The following is an 18,280-nucleotide window of genomic DNA, read 5'->3' on the forward strand; positions in this document are numbered from 1 at the left end:
CATATTTATTGCATACGTTTTATAATAAAATTCCAAAAAATATTATAAATGAAACGGATACAAAATTCAGATCTATTGTCAAGAAGACATTAATATCAAAGGCGTATTATAAAGTTAATGATTATATCATGGACAGGGATATTTGGAAATAATTCCGATCCGCATTAGCGATCCCTTCAAATAGCGAACCTACTGTGTTAAAAATAAAGTTGTGTTAAATACTTGTGATGTATACATATCATTTAATAATATTGTAATCTGTTTTAAAAAAAAATATATACCTCGTTGAGTTTCTTGCCGGATTCTTCTCAGCAGAGGTTTTTCCGAACCGGTGGTAAATTTTTTTTGACATTCATAAGTGCTTGTTATAGCCTAAATTGAATAAAGATATTTTGACTTTGACTTTGACTTTGATATACAGCAGATGCTTAGTACGGTCCCTAGGCACCCTTTGGGTATGAAACCCTGAAAATTAAAAGCACTGAAAATTATAGTAAAACAATAACATTTGCTTTAAATTTTATTTTATCTACAGACTATATTAATACTACATTCAAAATAAAGGGTAACTAAAAATAATGGTAATTGGACACACTCAGCAGCCAATAACAAGCCGACTGCTGCAAATACTCGCTATTTTGAAACCCATCATAATTAAATTTCTCAACACTTGCTTTGAATTTGTAACAATAACATCACATTTAATATGATCACTTTCAAAGCAGCTAAGTACAAGTTAGACACCGGTTTTTATATGTGCGAATGACGACAAGCCGGTTACAAGAAAGCAGTTTTTTTTTATATTGCGACGCTCCGCCGTCCTTATGGAGTTTTATCCCCGTTTCATACGGTTTATCATTATTTGTTATAGGCAAGATTCCTAAAAACATATAATTAGTCGATAAGTTAGTTTAAAAAAAATATCAGACACGTTTTTATATTTGTCGACTAATCAAAAAAGGACGAAGTTGCCAGTTAAGGTTCCATGTGTCGTCACACTTATGTACACTTTTAAGTAAGGATTGACATCACTGGCACCATAAAGATGAACAAAGAACAAGTTTTTTTTTAAATAGTAGATTGTAAAACAAGAGCATAAAACGAGTAATTTTACCCAAGACGTTCATATAGCCACTGGAGCCAGTACGGTAGAGTTCTACACTCTACTTTTCACTTCGATGGCGAGGAAATTAAATAGCAACGCCGGAAACAATTGTTCACTTACTATGTACCTTTTATTTTTATGCATTACTATATAATTTTTTTTTTTTAGTTTTATTGATTTATTCTGATCGATTTTTATTTTTACGAATTAAAGATGATAAAAAATATGTAGAAACTTTTTTGTTTGTGGCTTTAATCTTAGACGAAGATTTTACTTTATGCACTAGAGCATAAAAAGTCAAACGACAAACGTAAAAATGCGTGTCTAATATTTTCTGATAATCTTACTGCAGACTTACCCCGTTTCACCATCCATTGATTAAATTTATCTTAGATGCCGTCTCTGTTTGTTTTGTTCGAATAGACGGCATCACATTTTATCCGTCAAATAAAATTAATCAATGGGTGGTGAAACAACCCCTAAATAGAAAATTATTTTTTCACACCGCTCCTTCAGAAAAGTAACTTTTCCTCCCTGACGAGAGGGAGCAAAGTGCAACTTTTCTGTTCAAGGCTTTTCTAAGTGTTTTATTGCAAATGCCATTTTTTGAAGGTGATAAATTGTAAAGCCACGACATTTTCTATGCTGGTTGTTCTTTAATAGTATTTGATTTTTTTTTTCAGGTTTCTTAATGCTCGGTATGAAAAGTTGTATGAGCCACTCGGGGGCATAATTATTTTCATCTAGGGCGTTAATAGTTGAATCCCTCATTACGCGCAGGATTCTATTGCAGAATCCTTCGCTACATTCTGGATTCAATGTACGCCCTCGCCGTAAATGGGCCAATCAACTTTTTTACCGATACTACTTAATCTGCCCGCAACATTTTTCAAACAATGGCAGATTTTTGTAAGTAAACATGTTTTTTCTGCAATTTACCTAATAGATGGTGTACATGGATACATGGCATCCTACGTAAGTTCAACCTATTGAACCGTGGAATATCTTCTTGGAAGTACGATTTCTTCGTAACGCCAGAGACAATTTTGGTAACGCAGGAGACGCCCAAAGTGTCGGTAAAATAGTTGATTGGCCCAAATACACCATTTCGCTCCCTTGTGACACAAATAACTATTTTTACCCAGGAATCTACCCAACTACATTGCCTGCCTTAACATGTAACGCTTGCGTTTCCACCAGCGATGTTCAAGGATGTGTTGCGAGGAATGTGTTTATCATGAACCAATAGGAACGCCTCATTTACCTATCCTCGCACAGCACATCTCTGGTGGAAACAGCTGAGCGGAGCGAGGCGAGGTAAATGAAGCGTTTCTATTCCATCCCAGCCTATATACGTCCCACTGCTGGGCACAGGCCTCCTCTCATAACAAGAGGGCTTGGGCCATAGTTCCCACGCGGACCCAGTGCGGATTGGGAACTTCACACGCACCATTGAATTGCTTCGCTGGTTTGTGCAGGTTTCCTCACGATGTTTTCCTTCACCGCAAAGCTCGTGGTAAATTTCAAATGTAATTCCGCACATGAATTTCTAAAAACTCAGGGGTGCGTTTCTATTGGTTCACGAAAAACACATTTCTCACAACACATCCTCGCACATCTCTGGTGGAAACGGAGCCTTAATCTGGCCATCGCAGTTCTCGCACGCCAAAACCCGGTACAGTGTGCCCAATTAGTGGAAGAATCATAAGTCGAGGATGGTCGGCGCCTGCCTCTGGGCGCGCTTAACAGCGTCCTCGCGTTTGAGCACCACTCGGAGTCTCGCCGCCTTTAGATGCCTGGAAAAAATGCAAATGTTATTAAAAAACCGGCCAAGAGCGTGTCGGACACGGCCAAAATAGGGTTCCGTAGCCATTACGAAAAAAATAAGTAATATTTTTCTAAGGATTTCGTATTTTATACGGAATCTTCCAAGTTTAGGTATATTTTATACCTTAGGCTGCTATTTACTCTTAAACTACTAATAATTCTCATGCAAACTTAGCCGTTATAGTTTCCTTGAAAGTTTGATATACTTACTACCATTCTGAATTTTTAATAAGATTTTAGAGGGGGGGCGCTCGACTTTAATGAAAATTTGCACTGCCCCCCCCCCCTTTACGTCTATACATATTCGTGCCAAATTACAGCTTTCTAGCATTGATAGTCCCTGAGCAAAGCCGCGGACGGACAGACAGACAGACAGACATGGCGAAACTATAAGGGTTCCGTTTTTGCCATTTTGGCTCCGGAACCCTAAAAAACGGTCAAATACGAGTCGGTCTCGTACATAAAGGGTTCCGTAGCTCCTTGGGCGGTACAATGTTTGAAAAACAGTACAGTAATAAGTTTTTGTTAAAAACTCAAATACAAACTTTTACTTCTCACATCTCACATATAATATAAACATCACGCCTGTATTCCCAAATGGGGTAGGCAGAGCACACGAAACGTTACCGCTTCGGAGTCACTTTTAGCAATTTTAGGTTTTAAGTTTGACAAAAACGGTACAATAGTGACAGGTTCTAGCCTGTCACATACAGTATACCTTAACCTATATCCTCAGTCGCCTCTTACGACATCCATTGAAGAAATAGAGAGGTGTAATTCTAACCCGACACCACATGGGGATAATAATGTATTGTCTAGGTACTAGCCCCTAGCAACTGGCGGCTGTCACCTTGCCGCAACAAATAACAACGCCTAGCGACCAAAAATTGCTGAAAAAAACCGAGGATATAGGTTAAGGTATACCTTAGGCGACAGGCTAGCAACCTGTCACTATTGTACCGTTTTTGTCAAACTTAAAACCTAAAATTGCTAAATGTGGCTCCGAAGCGGTAACGTTTCGTGTGCTCTGCCTATCCCATTTGGGAAGACAGACAGACGTGATGTTTGTGTGTGTGTGTGTGTGTGTGTGTGTGTGTGTGTGTGTGTGTGTGTGTGTGTGTGTGTGTGTGTGTGTGCAGCCACAGTAGGTTATACATAATCTGAAAAAGTTCAAGTGTCTAGCTATTATGGGTTGACCAACCTCTGGCGAGCCCTCTCCTGGGCGGCGGGGTCGGGTGCCGGCTGCGCGGCCGTCGCCTCCCACAGCATGTCTCGCAGCTTCCGAAGGCAGTCGGCAACGTTCAGCTGCTGCGAGCGCGTTGCGTCGGACCGCACGATCAGATAACCCTCCTTGGACAGCTTCTTACCGTGCTGCAATGCATTAACAGTGTAAAGCTATTTCAGGCAGTTGTCTCACCGCCAGCGAGGAAACGATTGGCTATCGACTATTTTCTCGCTCAAGAAACGAACGAAAGATATAAGATCCTGTGTGAGTAAAAGAGACACATATATTAATAGTTGACCGCTGGCTGTTCACACTGTCGGCGAGAACTCGCTCTTATATCTTTTGTCGCAGCGACAAGAGCTATAAAACTCGCTGAGCTATAGATACTCGCTCAGCGACGCTTGACGGCCGCTCCGCACGAGCGAGTCGAGTGGAGCGAGTAATCGCCCGTCGCACTCGGACACTCGCTTACAGCCAGCGACAAAACTAAACTCGCTGCTTACCCACTCGTTTCTAGTGTACTTTAAAGATAGCGCGACCCCCTTAAGGGGCATATGCTACCCCCGGGGGCTTGCGACGCACAGTTTGAAAAACATGCACTGCCTTAGAACCATACCCCACAATCGACCTAGCAAATCTGTAGCAGTTGTACGTCAGGGTAAGTAAGTACTATGAACAAATAAAAATACAATGTAATTTAAATCATACAATTTGTCTATATAAATAAAAATGAATCGCCAAAATGTATTTACGCGCATAACTTCCGAATGACGGCACCGAATTGAATAATTATTTTTTTATTGTATTCATTATTTTCAGGAAAAGGTTAGCGCTAAGCAATATAAAAAAAAACTGGAACGGGGTCAAACACCTAGTTTAAAATATATCTCATTTACCTCAACATTATTTTGAAAAAACTATGTTCCTGTATGATTACATTGTATCAATGTCCAAAATAAATTATCATGATTTTTTCTAAATGTATTGCAGTCAAACTGCGTCGCCTACTTGTGTAAATCCATTTTAAAGTCGAAAACGAGTGTATAATATTTTGTTCATTGTTTTCAAGCACACCAATATTCAAACAATATATCATGCAACAAAGATTCCATATTAATACTTCGATGAAATATGGAAAATACGTGATTTCATAAACAAAATGACAGACACATTGAAACGCATTTAGCATTGACATTGACTTGACATGTTAATTTATTTTCTTTGTTAGAAAATTAAATGGTTATCATTAAATTGTATTAATCATATGTGCAAAAAAGTAAGTAAATGATTCATCATAATCGCCAACCCTAACATAAAACTGTCATATGCTACGGTTATGCTACTTCTTGTGATGAATGTTGTTTATAGTAATATTGTAAAGTGAGGGTATGTCTTCACTTGAAGGTAGACGTACAAATTGATTGTGACAGCTGTCAATAAATCAGTCTTGAAAACCCCGTCTTTCTATTAACACTATACCTTACAGTGGCGAACGATTTGGTGTTTAAATTACGATGCCTATTGGTAAATTGCACGAATTTAACCTCGCGGGAGGCACGCTGTGGCCCGCGTACGTGAGACTCGTCCGACAGTACATCTTGTTGAACGATATTAAAGACGAGTTGCATGTTGCCACGCTAGTGACGCACGTGGGCGCGCCCACCTACCAGCTCATGTGTGACCTGTGCGCGCCCGCCAACCCCGAGGACAAGAGCTTTGACGAGCTCGTCAAGCTCGTCACGGAGCATTTAGAACCCATGCGATCTGAAATAGCGGAGCGTTACGTTTTTCGTCAGCGACAACAGGCAGAGGGCGAATCGATCGGGTCTTTCCTACAGAACCTCAAGCATCTGGCCACCCACTGCAAATTCGGCGCGAATCTGGAGGAAAACATCAGGGACCAGTTCGTATCCGGCTTGCGGAGTGAGGATATCCGGTCGCGGCTGTTTGCCGTGCGGTCGTTGGACTACAAGAAGGCGGTGGAGCTGGCACTCGCGCTGGAGGCGGCGGAGCGGCACGCGGCGGGGGCCGCGGGGCGGCGAGCCGCGCTGTCGGCGGGCGCCGGCGCGGGACTCGGGCAGGGCGAGGCCGCGGAGGGGCTGCACCGTGTGGGCGCCGGCGCCGGAGCTGGCGCGCCGTCGGGCGCCCGCCGCCGTCGCGGTACCGCTTGCTGGAGATGTGGAAAAGGCGCACATACTCCGAACAAGTGTAGATATAAGTCCTACGTATGTGACAAGTGCAGTGAAAAAGGGCATCTCTCAGTAATGTGTCCTAAAGAAAAGGAAGTCGGCAGGTCCAGGTATCAAAACTTTATTACTAACGGTTCCGATTCCCTTAGTGACTCGAGTGACGGCTTATACCAGGTTATTTCTGTTAAAAATAACAAAGATAGTCCATATTATTGTGAGTTAATGCTAGAAAATAAAATAGTTACATTCGAGATAGACACTGGTAGCAAAATTTCAGCAGTTAACAAACATTTTTATGATACGCATCTTTCTCATTTGCCTATTATTACTGACAAAATTAAGCTGCACTCTTATACGGGCGATGCCATAATTCCGCTCGGACGGGTTAGTGCCAATGTACAATGCGGCGGCGAGACCGCATTGTTGCCACTCTTTGTTATTGATAACGGCGGCCCGCCTCTTCTGGGCCGTCGCTGGCTACGTGAATTAAATTTAAAGTCAATAAATTTGTTTCATCTGTCGGATAAGGGTGCGCCTATCATAAATAAATTAAAGGCTGAATTCCCGGATGTATTCAATCCTGCTATAGGCACGTTTAGATCTAGTATAAAATTATATTTAAAGGACAAAACGCCTGTATTTTGTAAAGCTCGTCCCATACCGCTCGCGTTGCGCGCGCCAGTCGAGCGCGAGCTCGCGCGCTTGCAGCGCGAACAAGTTATTTACAAAGTTGAAAGGTCCGATTATGGAACTCCAATTGTTCCGATCGTTAAGAGAGATGGTACGATTCGAATATGCGGAGACTACAAAATAACTGTTAATAAAATGTTAAAGGACTTTCACTACCCATTGCCGCGTATCGAACAGCTGTTCGCAGCGTTGAGCGGGGGCGAGGAATTTACTAAGCTTGATTTGAAAAATGCCTACTTGCAATGTAACCTAGACGAAGAGTCGCAACCCCTTACTGCTATAACGACGCATTTGGGCACTTTCGTTTACAAGCGTGCACCTTTCGGTTTAAAGTGTTTGCCTGAGATGTTTCAAAAATTAATAGAAGAAACTTTGTGCGGGTTAAAAGGTGTTGTGGCTTTTCAGGATGACATTTGTGTCACCGGTCGTGATAAAACTCAACATTTGTCAAATTTAAGGTCGGTATTGAAGCGGCTACAAGACGCTGGTCTGCGACTTAGATTTGAGAAGTGTCAATTCTTCAAAAGCGAAGTATGTTATCTAGGTTATAGAATAAATAAAGAAGGTTTGCACACTGACAAAAGCAAATAGAGGCAATCACTAGGGCACCGGTACCTCAAAACGTATCACAATTAAGAGCCGCTCTCGGTCTAATAAATTATTACGCTCGTTTTATACCTAACATGAGTTCCACTTTACAGCCTTTGTACTCCTTGCTCAAAAAGGGACAAAAATGGAAATGGACAACCGAATGTGACACGGCGTTCACGACCATCAAAAACACACTGACCCGCGCGCCTATACTGGCTCACTACGACCCCTCGCTGCCGCTGGTGCTGTCCGTCGACAGCAGTTCGTATGGGCTGGGCGCCGTGCTGTCGCACAGGTACCCGGATGGCGGCGAGCGCGTGCTGTGCTGCGCGTCGCGCACGCTCAGCGCCGCCGAGCGCCGCTACAGCCAGGTAGATAAAGAGGCGCTAGCCATTGTGTTCGGTGTCACACGCCACCATCAGTACCTTTATGGTCGTCACTTTACACTCAAAAGCGATCACAAGGCGCTGAGCTACATATTCGGCGAAGCCAAGGGAATTCCGCAGACTGCCGCCAGCCGCCTGCAAAGGTATGCAGTACGCCTTGCTGCGTACAATTTTAATATTCAGTTTGTATCTACGGAGCGTAACGGGAACGCGGATGCCTTATCCCGCCTCCCGCTAGAGCGAAAGAATCGGAAACTGAACACGACGACGCCTGTGCCGCCGTCCGCAGTGCGCCGCCGCGTGTGCCGCCAGTTCCTTTCGTGTGGCCATCGGAACCGTGGACCAGACTCCACGTAGACTTTCTTCAACATGGAGGTAAATATTACCTGGTCATTATTGACTCCCACTCTAAATGGATCGAAGTGTTCCTCATGAACAGCGGTACATCGGCAGGTGTGGTAAATGCTCGACTGAGGGAATGTTTCGCGAGGTTCGGTCTTCCGAAACAGCTCGTGTCTGATGGTGGGCCACCATTTACCTCGGAAGAATTTGAAAATTTTTTGCGCCACAACGGTGTCAAACATATTTTGATAACTCCTTACCACCCTTCTAGCAATGGCGCCGCAGAAAATGCCGTAAAAACAATTAAGAGAACCATTAAAAAGGCCGCATCCGAGAATGAAGACATCGATAAGGCTTTGTCAAAATTTTTATTACAGTATCGGAATAGCACACACAGTACCACAGAAAAAGAACCGGCTGTAGCGCTGTTGGGACGCAGGCTGCGCACGCGTCTGGACATGCTGCGTTGCAGCACCGCTGACCGCGTGGGCGCCGCGCAGAGCGCGCAGGCGCGCCATACCGGTGGCACGCCGCGCACTCTACAGCCGGGGGACCAGGTACTTGCGAGAGACTTCTCTAAAAAAGCGCAGAGTAAGTGGAAGCATGGGGTGGTCACCGAGCGCACCGGAGCAGTCACGTATAAGGTACTGACCGCAGATGGATTGTCGCATCGGCACACTGACCAAATAATATCATCTCGGAAAAGTCATCGCTTTTCCGGTGCACAGGTAACAAACGACGCAGATACGTCACAAAGCAAGGTAAATAGTCATTTGAGCGAGGAGGTGGAGTCCAGTTGTGAGCCTAGTGCCTCACAGCAGTCTGTTCGGAATGACGCTGCAGACCCACACTCCGACGACCATCCCACACCACCAACTAATGAAACGTTTTCGTACAAGGACAGACTACGCCCCCGTAAACGTGATCATAATGAATGAGTAGGTAAATAATTATCTATTCTGCAGTGTGCAAATCATCACAATGTCTTTAACATAAATCTGATAGTAAATTAAATGCTATCGTTATTGTATGCATAATATCCATCAGCAACCTATTTCAAAAACAACATTGTTTAGAAATGATGTATTTATCTTTAACCAAAAACATTACGAATCTATGTGTGATAGTTATAGTATTCATGCGCAGGGGGAATGTGATGAATGTTGTTTATAGTAATATTGTAAAGTGAGGGTATGTCCTCACTTGAAGGTAGACGTACAAATTGATTGTGACAGCTGTCAATAAATCAGTCTTGAAAACCTCGTCTTTCTATTAACACTATACCTTACACTTCTGTTGCGGTTATGCTTAGAACATAGGATACTTCATGGCAGAAAAATATTTTGACTTCAGTTTCTTTTGGGTTCAACAGGTTGAGCTATTTATAAATAACTTACCAGTTCAAGCATTTTCTCTTTCACTTCAGGATGCAGCCAATCAGCGTCTGCCAGCTTGAACCTGAGGTCTACTTTTGTATGCACCTGAAGCATAAAATAGAATCATTATTAGTATTACAAATTATTCAAGGCAAATAATTGATTAATAATTGTTTGCTATAACTTTACAGATGTCCATGTCAAAGAAACCACCTTTGTTTACCTTGTTTCTATGTAACAATATAAATAGTGGATTGTACAATAAGAGCATAAAACAAGCCATTTTACCCGAGGCAGGCATTCATATAGCCACCCGAGCCGGTACGGCGAGAGTGGATAGACACATAGAGGGGAAAATGGGTTTAATGCTTGAGTTTTACAATCTGCTTTTCACTTTGATGGCGAGGAAATGAAATAGCAACAGTGGAAACAATGATTCACTTTCTATGTACCTTTTATTTTTTATGCATTATTATAATAATGCCATTTTTTTAATTTTACTGATTTATTATGATTGATTTGAATGATTTTTAGTTTTAACTAAAAATTATTTAAAAAATATACAGAAACTATTTTCTTTGTGGCTGTTGACACCTGATTACCTTGGTCTTAAGTTGGTCTTAGACGAGGATTTTATTTTATGAACTAGAGCATAAAAAGTCATTTTATGTCACCTAGATACAGCATAAACACAAACTTTATGAGCATGAGAAGTGAAAAGGTTGTTCTTTATTCAATCTAACATCATATATATTTCTGTACCTTATTTACGTTCTGTCCTCCAGGCCCTGAGCTAGCGCTGTATGTGATTTCCAGTTTCTGAATAGGTATAAAACCTGTGAACTTTTCTTTGGGATCTGCATTCTGAAAAGAACAATTATCATATGACAGCAACAGTAATTTAAAGTATAAGAAATAAATACAACAATACAATCCTTATTTTTTTCTTCAATCCAATCCTTATTTATAATAATCTCCAGTACAACCTGCTGTCAATTTGCAGTTTCAACACAAGGTAATTTTTGAAGAGAATTATAATACTAAAATGTAAATTTTGTTTTGAAAAATGATTTTCTGACAAGCTTCTTGCAGTACATATTTCTTGGCAATGATGGTCTTTCTGAAAGCGCTTAGAAGTCTATTTGTTTGTTAACTCTTCACGTCTAAACCGCTGAACCAATTTAGAGCGGGATAGCGATAAACGAATTTTACGCGGATGGAGGCGTGGGCAACAGGCTAGTACTACCTATATAGACTCGGACGTTACCTTGATTACTCTTAAATGTTGATTAAATATGTCAGATGGTGGCCGAGAAATCTTATAAGACGGCGTACAAATGGTACTTACAAAAGTAGGAGTACTGAGTTTCAGAGAACTGTTTGGGTATAATGTTTCCAAAGATATGGAACTTTTGTAGGCCATAGGTCGCTTTAACATTGTGGTGTAGAAGACGTTCTGCACCATTTTGTGAATAAAACCCAGCCTTAAAGGTGTAAACGCCATTATTCAAACGTATGCTCAGTTTCTAAATAAATGTAACTGTTAGTTTAATAAATATAGCATTGTTCCAATCTTCAATATCGATCGATTTCAGTTTCAGATATTTTATTTAATAAATTCTAACCTAACTTTTATTCAAACGTCAGCTATTGACAGCTGTCAGTGCCATCATGCTTCGAAAGCTATTCGACCTCCAAATAAAAACATGGTATATCTAGTTTTAGTTTATTTATTATCTACCTTTTATAATACTATTATAATATCAATAAATTATGTGATTAGATTATAAAAAATATGTGATATTATTTTACAAAACAATTAGGTACACTTGAATTGTAATTAAAAACAAAATGCTTCTAACAAATCAATCCTAGACCTATTTTTTAGTTAGATTAGACAGCTACTCGTACACTGTTATTTTTAGGGCTGAGCTTTGATAAACGATTGATCATCGAAGGGGCTGAGAATATAAAATGTATAATATGTACAGTGTTCAGAATACACAGAATATAAATAATGTTTAATAAAATAATGATAGATTAGTCAGGTATTCGAATAAGGATACTCTATTGTGTGGGTACTCTACTGTACTGTAAATACCTATTGTAAAAAAAAAATATGTGTTATCCATAAATAAATAAGTAAAAATTACAAAAATAAACTGAAATCACACTGGCAACATCTTAGGGCAATATATAACATTCAGTTTTTCTTCTGTAATAAAGCTATCAAAGTCGAAGCGTCTCTGCAATAAGTAAAGAACGCATGCATAAAAACAATTTTTAAATCCAATTTTTTGCGGTCAGTTAAACCAGACGCCAGTTTTAGTTAATTCTCTAGATCAGCATTTCCCAAACTATCGAGCCTTACTGATGCCAGTTGAGCGAGAGTGACTGGCCTTGTTATATTATATATACCTACCTATCTACATAATCATTTATTTTTCAAAAGAACTCCACAGAAATCAACAGATGCCCGCAACACGCAATCTTTTATATACGCGCACAATATGACCAACCAAGAAAGAATCTATTATTAGTAGGTAATTGTGTGGGATAGTAGATACGAGTAGGTAGGTTTGCGGAGAACCAAGCCCTATAATACTAAGTAAAAAATTCGAACCTTGTATGTTGCCGTCGCGCTCACGCTTATATTATTTAATACGAGAGTGAGAGAGACCGTACGATACGAACTTCGATTTTCGTAGTAGCCCCACATAGCACATAGCAGGATGTCCTAGTGTACCACAGAAGCCATGTGTAGGCCCATAAGGCACAGCAGGACACAGTCACATATTGCAGGATCCCTCACTTGCAGGGTCAACATTGTTTCTCTCCTCGAATAGTAGGATTTATCCATCCATTCCATCTTTGGATGAAAATCTGCAGGTGGTAGGACCTTGTGCAAGATCCGCCCGGATTGCTACCACCATCTTGCTCGCTAATCCTGCCGTGAAGCAGCAGTGCTTGCACTGTTGTGTTTCGGCGTGGAGAGGAAAACAGCCGGTGAAATTACTGGCACTTGAGGTATCCCATCTCAGCCTTCTAGGTTGACAACGCATCTGAAAAACCCCTGGTGTTGCAGATGTTTATGGGCGGTGGTGATCTCTTACCATCAGGAGACCCACTTGCTCGTTTTCCATCCAGTCGAATAAAAAAAAAACTGGTTACACTACTCGACCATAATAGTTCACTTGTCTTCTCGTAGTGCATGAAGTAATCTTATATATATAATATAAATAATCTTATATAACTAATGTAAAGCTGACATGAACATATTGTATCTAGTTAATGTAATTAAGAATCTAATTTTTGCATGCCTATTAATGGTGAATTATGCTGCTCTGTATTTATATTTTTTGTACTATCATCTTCATGTACCATAATTCTGGCAAATAAATAAATACTATACTATACTATACTATACTATACTATACTATACTATACTATACTATACTATACTATACTATACTATACTATACTATACTATACTATACTATACTATACTATACTATACTATACTATACTATACTATACTATACTATACTATACTATACTATACTATACTATACTATACTATACTATACTATACTATACTATACTATACTATACTATACTATACTATACTATACTATACTATACTATACTATACTATACTATACTATACTATACTATACTATACTATACTATACTATACTATACTATACTATACTATACTATACTATACTATACTATACTATACTATACTATACTATACTATACTATACTATACTATACTATACTATACTATAAATAAGTTAGGTATCTACTTTAAATAATATTTATTTCAAAGAAAAATAATATGAAAAGGAGAGTACAACGAATAAAAAACTAAAATTAGATTAAATTAAATAAACCAACTACACTAGCACCCGTTCTGGCTCCAAGGAAAATAAGTTACCTGCTACTCATGTATGTTCTTCTTCTCTTTTAAGATATGGCTTTTCTGTCCTAATTAATAGGACAATTTCGCCAATGTCAAGGTAATTTCTCTTTGAGAGGCACGTTGTACGGTGATTGTAGTTTTTGCAACTTGATAGTAAAATTCCAGAAACCACGTGGAGACCACTTGCGCATTAAAAAATGTTAGACACGAGAGCAATATAGAATTTTGTGATCACTGTTCACTGTTAAGGTTAATCGTCGCATAAAACACTATCAAAATTATACTTCAACTAGCCAAAGAAACAGAAATAGCAAAATTAGATATTGTCTACATCCGCCATGTTCGAATGCTACAAATCGAAAAACATGTATGTTAAAATAAATCATTTTTACTGACCGATGTCCAGATAAGTTTAGGAACCACTGTTCTAGAGGAGCTGAGACGTGTTCCTTCACGCTCTAAAACTTTAATTGGGATCGTCACGCACCGTGGCGCCCTCTACCGTATCTGCGGCCACATTTAGACAAATCATTTTATAAATTTTGACAGGTTTATAATAATGAGAATTAAGCACATAGTTTTTAAAAGAAAAAAATTAAAGTCTGACTGATGTACAGCCAGCACCTACATCTGACACAACAAAGCGCGCGTAAATTCTGATACGACTCTTTTTCGACTCACCGAATGAACGGAAACCGAAAGTTCGTATGGACATTATTATCGATTATTTAGTTTGTAATTGTAGTTAATTTAAATTAAACGCCACGCACGCCACAATGCTAGTTTGTACTAAATACAAGTGTGGGGTTCCTCTTCCACTGGGATTCTTCAAGGAAAGATTTATTTCATAAACTTGATTTATTGATCACTATGTCTACGAGTAGTTACATCGACGTACAGTTGGGAACTGAACTCAAGCTAAAGCTTGCGGCGTGCTCCCACCGCCGCGTCCCCGGTTCCAGGAACGTTAGCGCTGCGTCAGCTCATATTCTAGTGCACCGCACTCGTATATGAGCTGATGTGGCAATGTGCCTATACAAGTTTTAGTAAAACTTGCGTCTGTATCTCTGCAAACGTAGTCTTCAAATAACTTTTCTTCTTAGCCAATTAGAAAATGCACAAAAATGACTTTCAGGATTTACCTTTAGTCAGTTAAAAGTGCAGCTAAATAATAAAAATCGGCCCAGTGCTATTGGGACCCGCCCTATGAGGGTTCCGTACATCTAAAAATCAAACTGACTAGGTCTGAGAGTGGGTACAGTCAAGGAAACTGAATCACGTACCAGACTAGAAACTTTTCATAATCAAGATTACTTTGGCATAAGTAGCACAAAGGCACCGTAGTACTTTGTACTAAGTATTACTTATTTTGTGCTAGTACGGTACGTAATTCAGTTTCCCTGACTGTATATAGAAGAAGCATGGAAGCTTAAAATCGCAACATTCACAACACTGTATTCCGTGTAATTTAATTATGTAAATGATGTTTTTACGCCACTTCCAATAAACTTCATAATCTCGAACCGTGTAGATCTATAAACCAGACAGATCAATGAAGCCGCGGCGGCTGCGCTTCATTCAACACATACACCGGGATTTAGTTTATTTAGTCGCGTGTTAAAACGTGTCGAATAAATAAGTTTTTCAACTATGGCAGCTTTTTTTCCCCCTACTAAAGTATGGGAAATATAATATCGGTCAAATTTATCAAATACTTTCCAGAAATCCAAATGCAGTACTGGTACAAATCGTTTTGCGAAAGAAAAAAAACTCCTATGCGGCGGTATGGCGGCCATTTGGAACTGCCAGAAAAGTTGGCATGGTGTATTTCGTGAATGGCTACTCGACGATGATTAGCTGTGCAAAAATTAGCCTGGAACAAATGAATGAAAGAAAGAAGACATTTTATACACTAATACGGAAGTCACACAAATACAATAAAATTTACAAATGGTTCAATTGTTTTTTTTGACGGGCTATAAGCCACACCGAAGCAGTATGGCATTACGCTACCGCCTACATCTTTTTTATCGACTATCGGAACAAATCGTTCGATTTTTTGTTATTTATCCGACACGTTCGATTAACGCCCACGCGATTGGGCCGCCGGTACCATTTTCTTTTGTCATTCCGTAATTAGACCCCTGAAGAACGGCCATGCTGGTACAAATCATCTAATATTTTGTGTCACCATCTCCCGGTGTTATTATATTTTCTGTGTCCCGGTCTAACAGTAATTTTCCGACCACTTTCAAAAACAAGTGACAGTTCGGTATTTGTCGGTATTCGTCGCTTTTTGTCGGCAAACGCGAATGTATTATTTTCTGAACATAAAGAAGAACATGGGTTAGAAGCAATGAAGGTAGGTATAAAAGAAGAAGAATACCTATAGAAGAAGACGGTATTATAGAAGGCATAGGAAGGGCGTTTTTTATTTGAGTCGGTCCAAATTTTTATTTAAATAAATAAACATATTTACTGTCAAATAACAAGATCCACAGAATATGTTAGTTATTGTCTACTTGTAACATTTTTATATTTAAAATTAGACCCGTTAGAAGCCGAGGCGAGTTGTTATTGTAGGTACAAAAGTAGACTGGCAGAGATCTCCTTAGTCCGCCTCTGCACTTAGCCCTTAGCCCTTAGCACTTAGCCCTTTTTAGTATGACCTTTTTGTACAATAAAGAGTAGGTATAAACAAACAAAATACGAGTAATCTCATAGAGATTTGAAGCCGGAAAATTTTAAATTACTTATGTGTTTTTAACAGGTATTCGCTGGCGTAGCGACGTGTTGTTGAGTGGCACACTGGGCTTGACTAAATCATGTTAGAGAGGATAGTCTGCTTTCATCAATTATGATAATACGCCGCTGCGCACGCGACGCTGCTATGTCGGCTTTCCGAATTCCGAGCATTCGGTCCACACTGCGAGTTGTTCCATTGAAACAATGGCTGTCTCTTCAAACGCCAACTAACAAAACCACGTAAAAGGCGAAACAAGTATTTGACCTGGACAACATCCAGTCCAGACGCAGTTACTTAATTGACATATGGAACTTGTGCTATTACCTACTCTTATTCTGTCGTATGGCCTCGTACGCAGATCGTGGATTAAAATCCGGACTTGCACCTTAGAATTTTTTTAAAATTCATGCGTGAAATTGTCATGGGATTTTGAAATCGGAATGTACCATCAGCCAAATATGTAGTCTACCACCCTAAAGTTGATAATCGTTTGCATGTCATAAAACAATAATGCCAATAGACAATTTCGACTTTAGCGACATAAACATTTCGTTTCATAGGAACTTGTTTAAATATTGAGAGACCACTTATTTGGCTGATGGTAAAAAACTCCAAAGCTCTTTTGACGTGCTAAAAGATATTACTTATTTAAAATATGTATTTCATCCACTTAGTTTCCTTATCGCCATTAGTATTCAATCACGTAGAAACTTTCGCTGATTTCAATCAAAAGATTCTATCGGTGTAGATGATAGTACACGCTCGAGAACTCAATCGATAGGAAAATAACTCTGGACCGTTGGGAAAATAACTATAATTCTATACTTGTCGATAAGGTATAACTGTGCGTGTTGCAACACTTTTACGATGTAATTTTTTATTGGAATTTAGATAACTCGAACGACTAAGATCACGTTTAGTGTTTTGCACAGAACAGGGCATTAAGAAAGTGGTATCTAGGTAGGTAGGTTTAGTTTAAAAACTTAAGAAAATGGCGTGTTGTACATCCTAAGCTGCATAAGGCTGCATAAGCTGTATATACACTCATAGATAAGTCGAATTCTATTTTCGAAAAATGACTTAAGCTCCATAAGTATCAATTCTACGCATACATGTATAGCAGGTCATCTTCTTATGTTTTTACTAAAATTTACATTGAGCCTGTCAAGCATAGATGATCACGAATTCAAATTCGAATCTAGGAGACTACTCCGAAATTAGAAACGTTTCTCGTATATTTTTTGGCAATATACAATAAATCAAAAAAAAATTAGGAGAACGACCACTGTTGGACGCAAGCGTCCTCCATAGGCATCCAGTTGCTTCCGTTGGAAGCAGGCTGCATCCACCGTGAACCCGCGCCTTTAACGAAGTCATCCGTCCTTCTCGTTGGTTGGCGCCCTACGCTGCGCTTGCCGATCCGCGGTCACCATACGAGAACATGTCGGCCCCAACCGCCATCTGTTCTCCGTGCAATATTGCCTGCCCATCAACACTTCAGGAACAAAGAAAAACATTAATTCGTGGAATTTAACACAAAATACTTTAAAAAAAACTAAAAAAATTAGGCGTACCCCTGGTATTGCAGATGTTTATGGGCGGTGGTGATCTCTTACCATCAGGAGACCCACAAGCTCGTTTGCCATCCAGTCGAATAAAAAAAAATCACAGTCACGAAATGGTCCCAAACCAGCAATAAATAAAAAGAAGTGCTTGTGAACGGCGCTGTTTTTTCTTTTGCTTTTCCTTCAGTGATCTAATTAGCTGGGCTGTGTCGGTGGCCCTTGTTCTTCTACGTATTTCCTCATTTCTGTGAAATTTTAACTAAACTTTGAAAAACTCTTCATCATCATCATCATTAGCCTATCTTAGTCCACT

The 18,280-nt window shown here is 39.7% G+C and overlaps 1 protein-coding gene across 1 annotated transcript; it reads right to left on the reverse strand.

Annotated features, from left to right (window-relative positions):
• Positions 1 to 1,360: 1,360 nt before the first annotated feature.
• LOC141428795 (large ribosomal subunit protein mL62) lies at positions 1,361 to 11,371 on the reverse strand. Its single transcript, XM_074088812.1, has 5 exons — positions 11,080 to 11,371; positions 10,494 to 10,595; positions 9,753 to 9,836; positions 4,134 to 4,303; positions 1,361 to 2,901 (listed from the first exon to the last, which is right to left on the reverse strand). The coding sequence occupies exons 1-5, from the start codon at positions 11,233 to 11,235 to the stop codon at positions 2,808 to 2,810; spliced, it is 606 nt and encodes a 201-aa protein (XP_073944913.1). The 5' UTR covers positions 11,236 to 11,371; the 3' UTR covers positions 1,361 to 2,807.
• Positions 11,372 to 18,280: the final 6,909 nt, after the last annotated feature.

The sequence above is a fragment of the Choristoneura fumiferana genome, chromosome 6 (assembly GCF_025370935.1).
Source record: "Choristoneura fumiferana chromosome 6, NRCan_CFum_1, whole genome shotgun sequence".
NCBI classification, from domain to species: Eukaryota; Metazoa; Arthropoda; class Insecta; order Lepidoptera; family Tortricidae; genus Choristoneura; species Choristoneura fumiferana.

Coding starts and splice junctions, on each gene's coding strand:
- LOC141428795 (XM_074088812.1), bottom strand. CDS start 11,235: ATGGCGTTTACACCTTTAAGGCTGGGTTTTATTCACAAAATGGTGCAG. Junction 10,596..11,079: donor AACTCAGTACTCCTACTTTT/GTAAGTACCATT, acceptor TGTTCTTTTCAG/AATGCAGATCCCAAAGAAAA. Junction 4,304..9,752: donor AAGAGAAAATGCTTGAACTG/GTAAGTTATTTA, acceptor AATGCATTGCAG/CACGGTAAGAAGCTGTCCAA.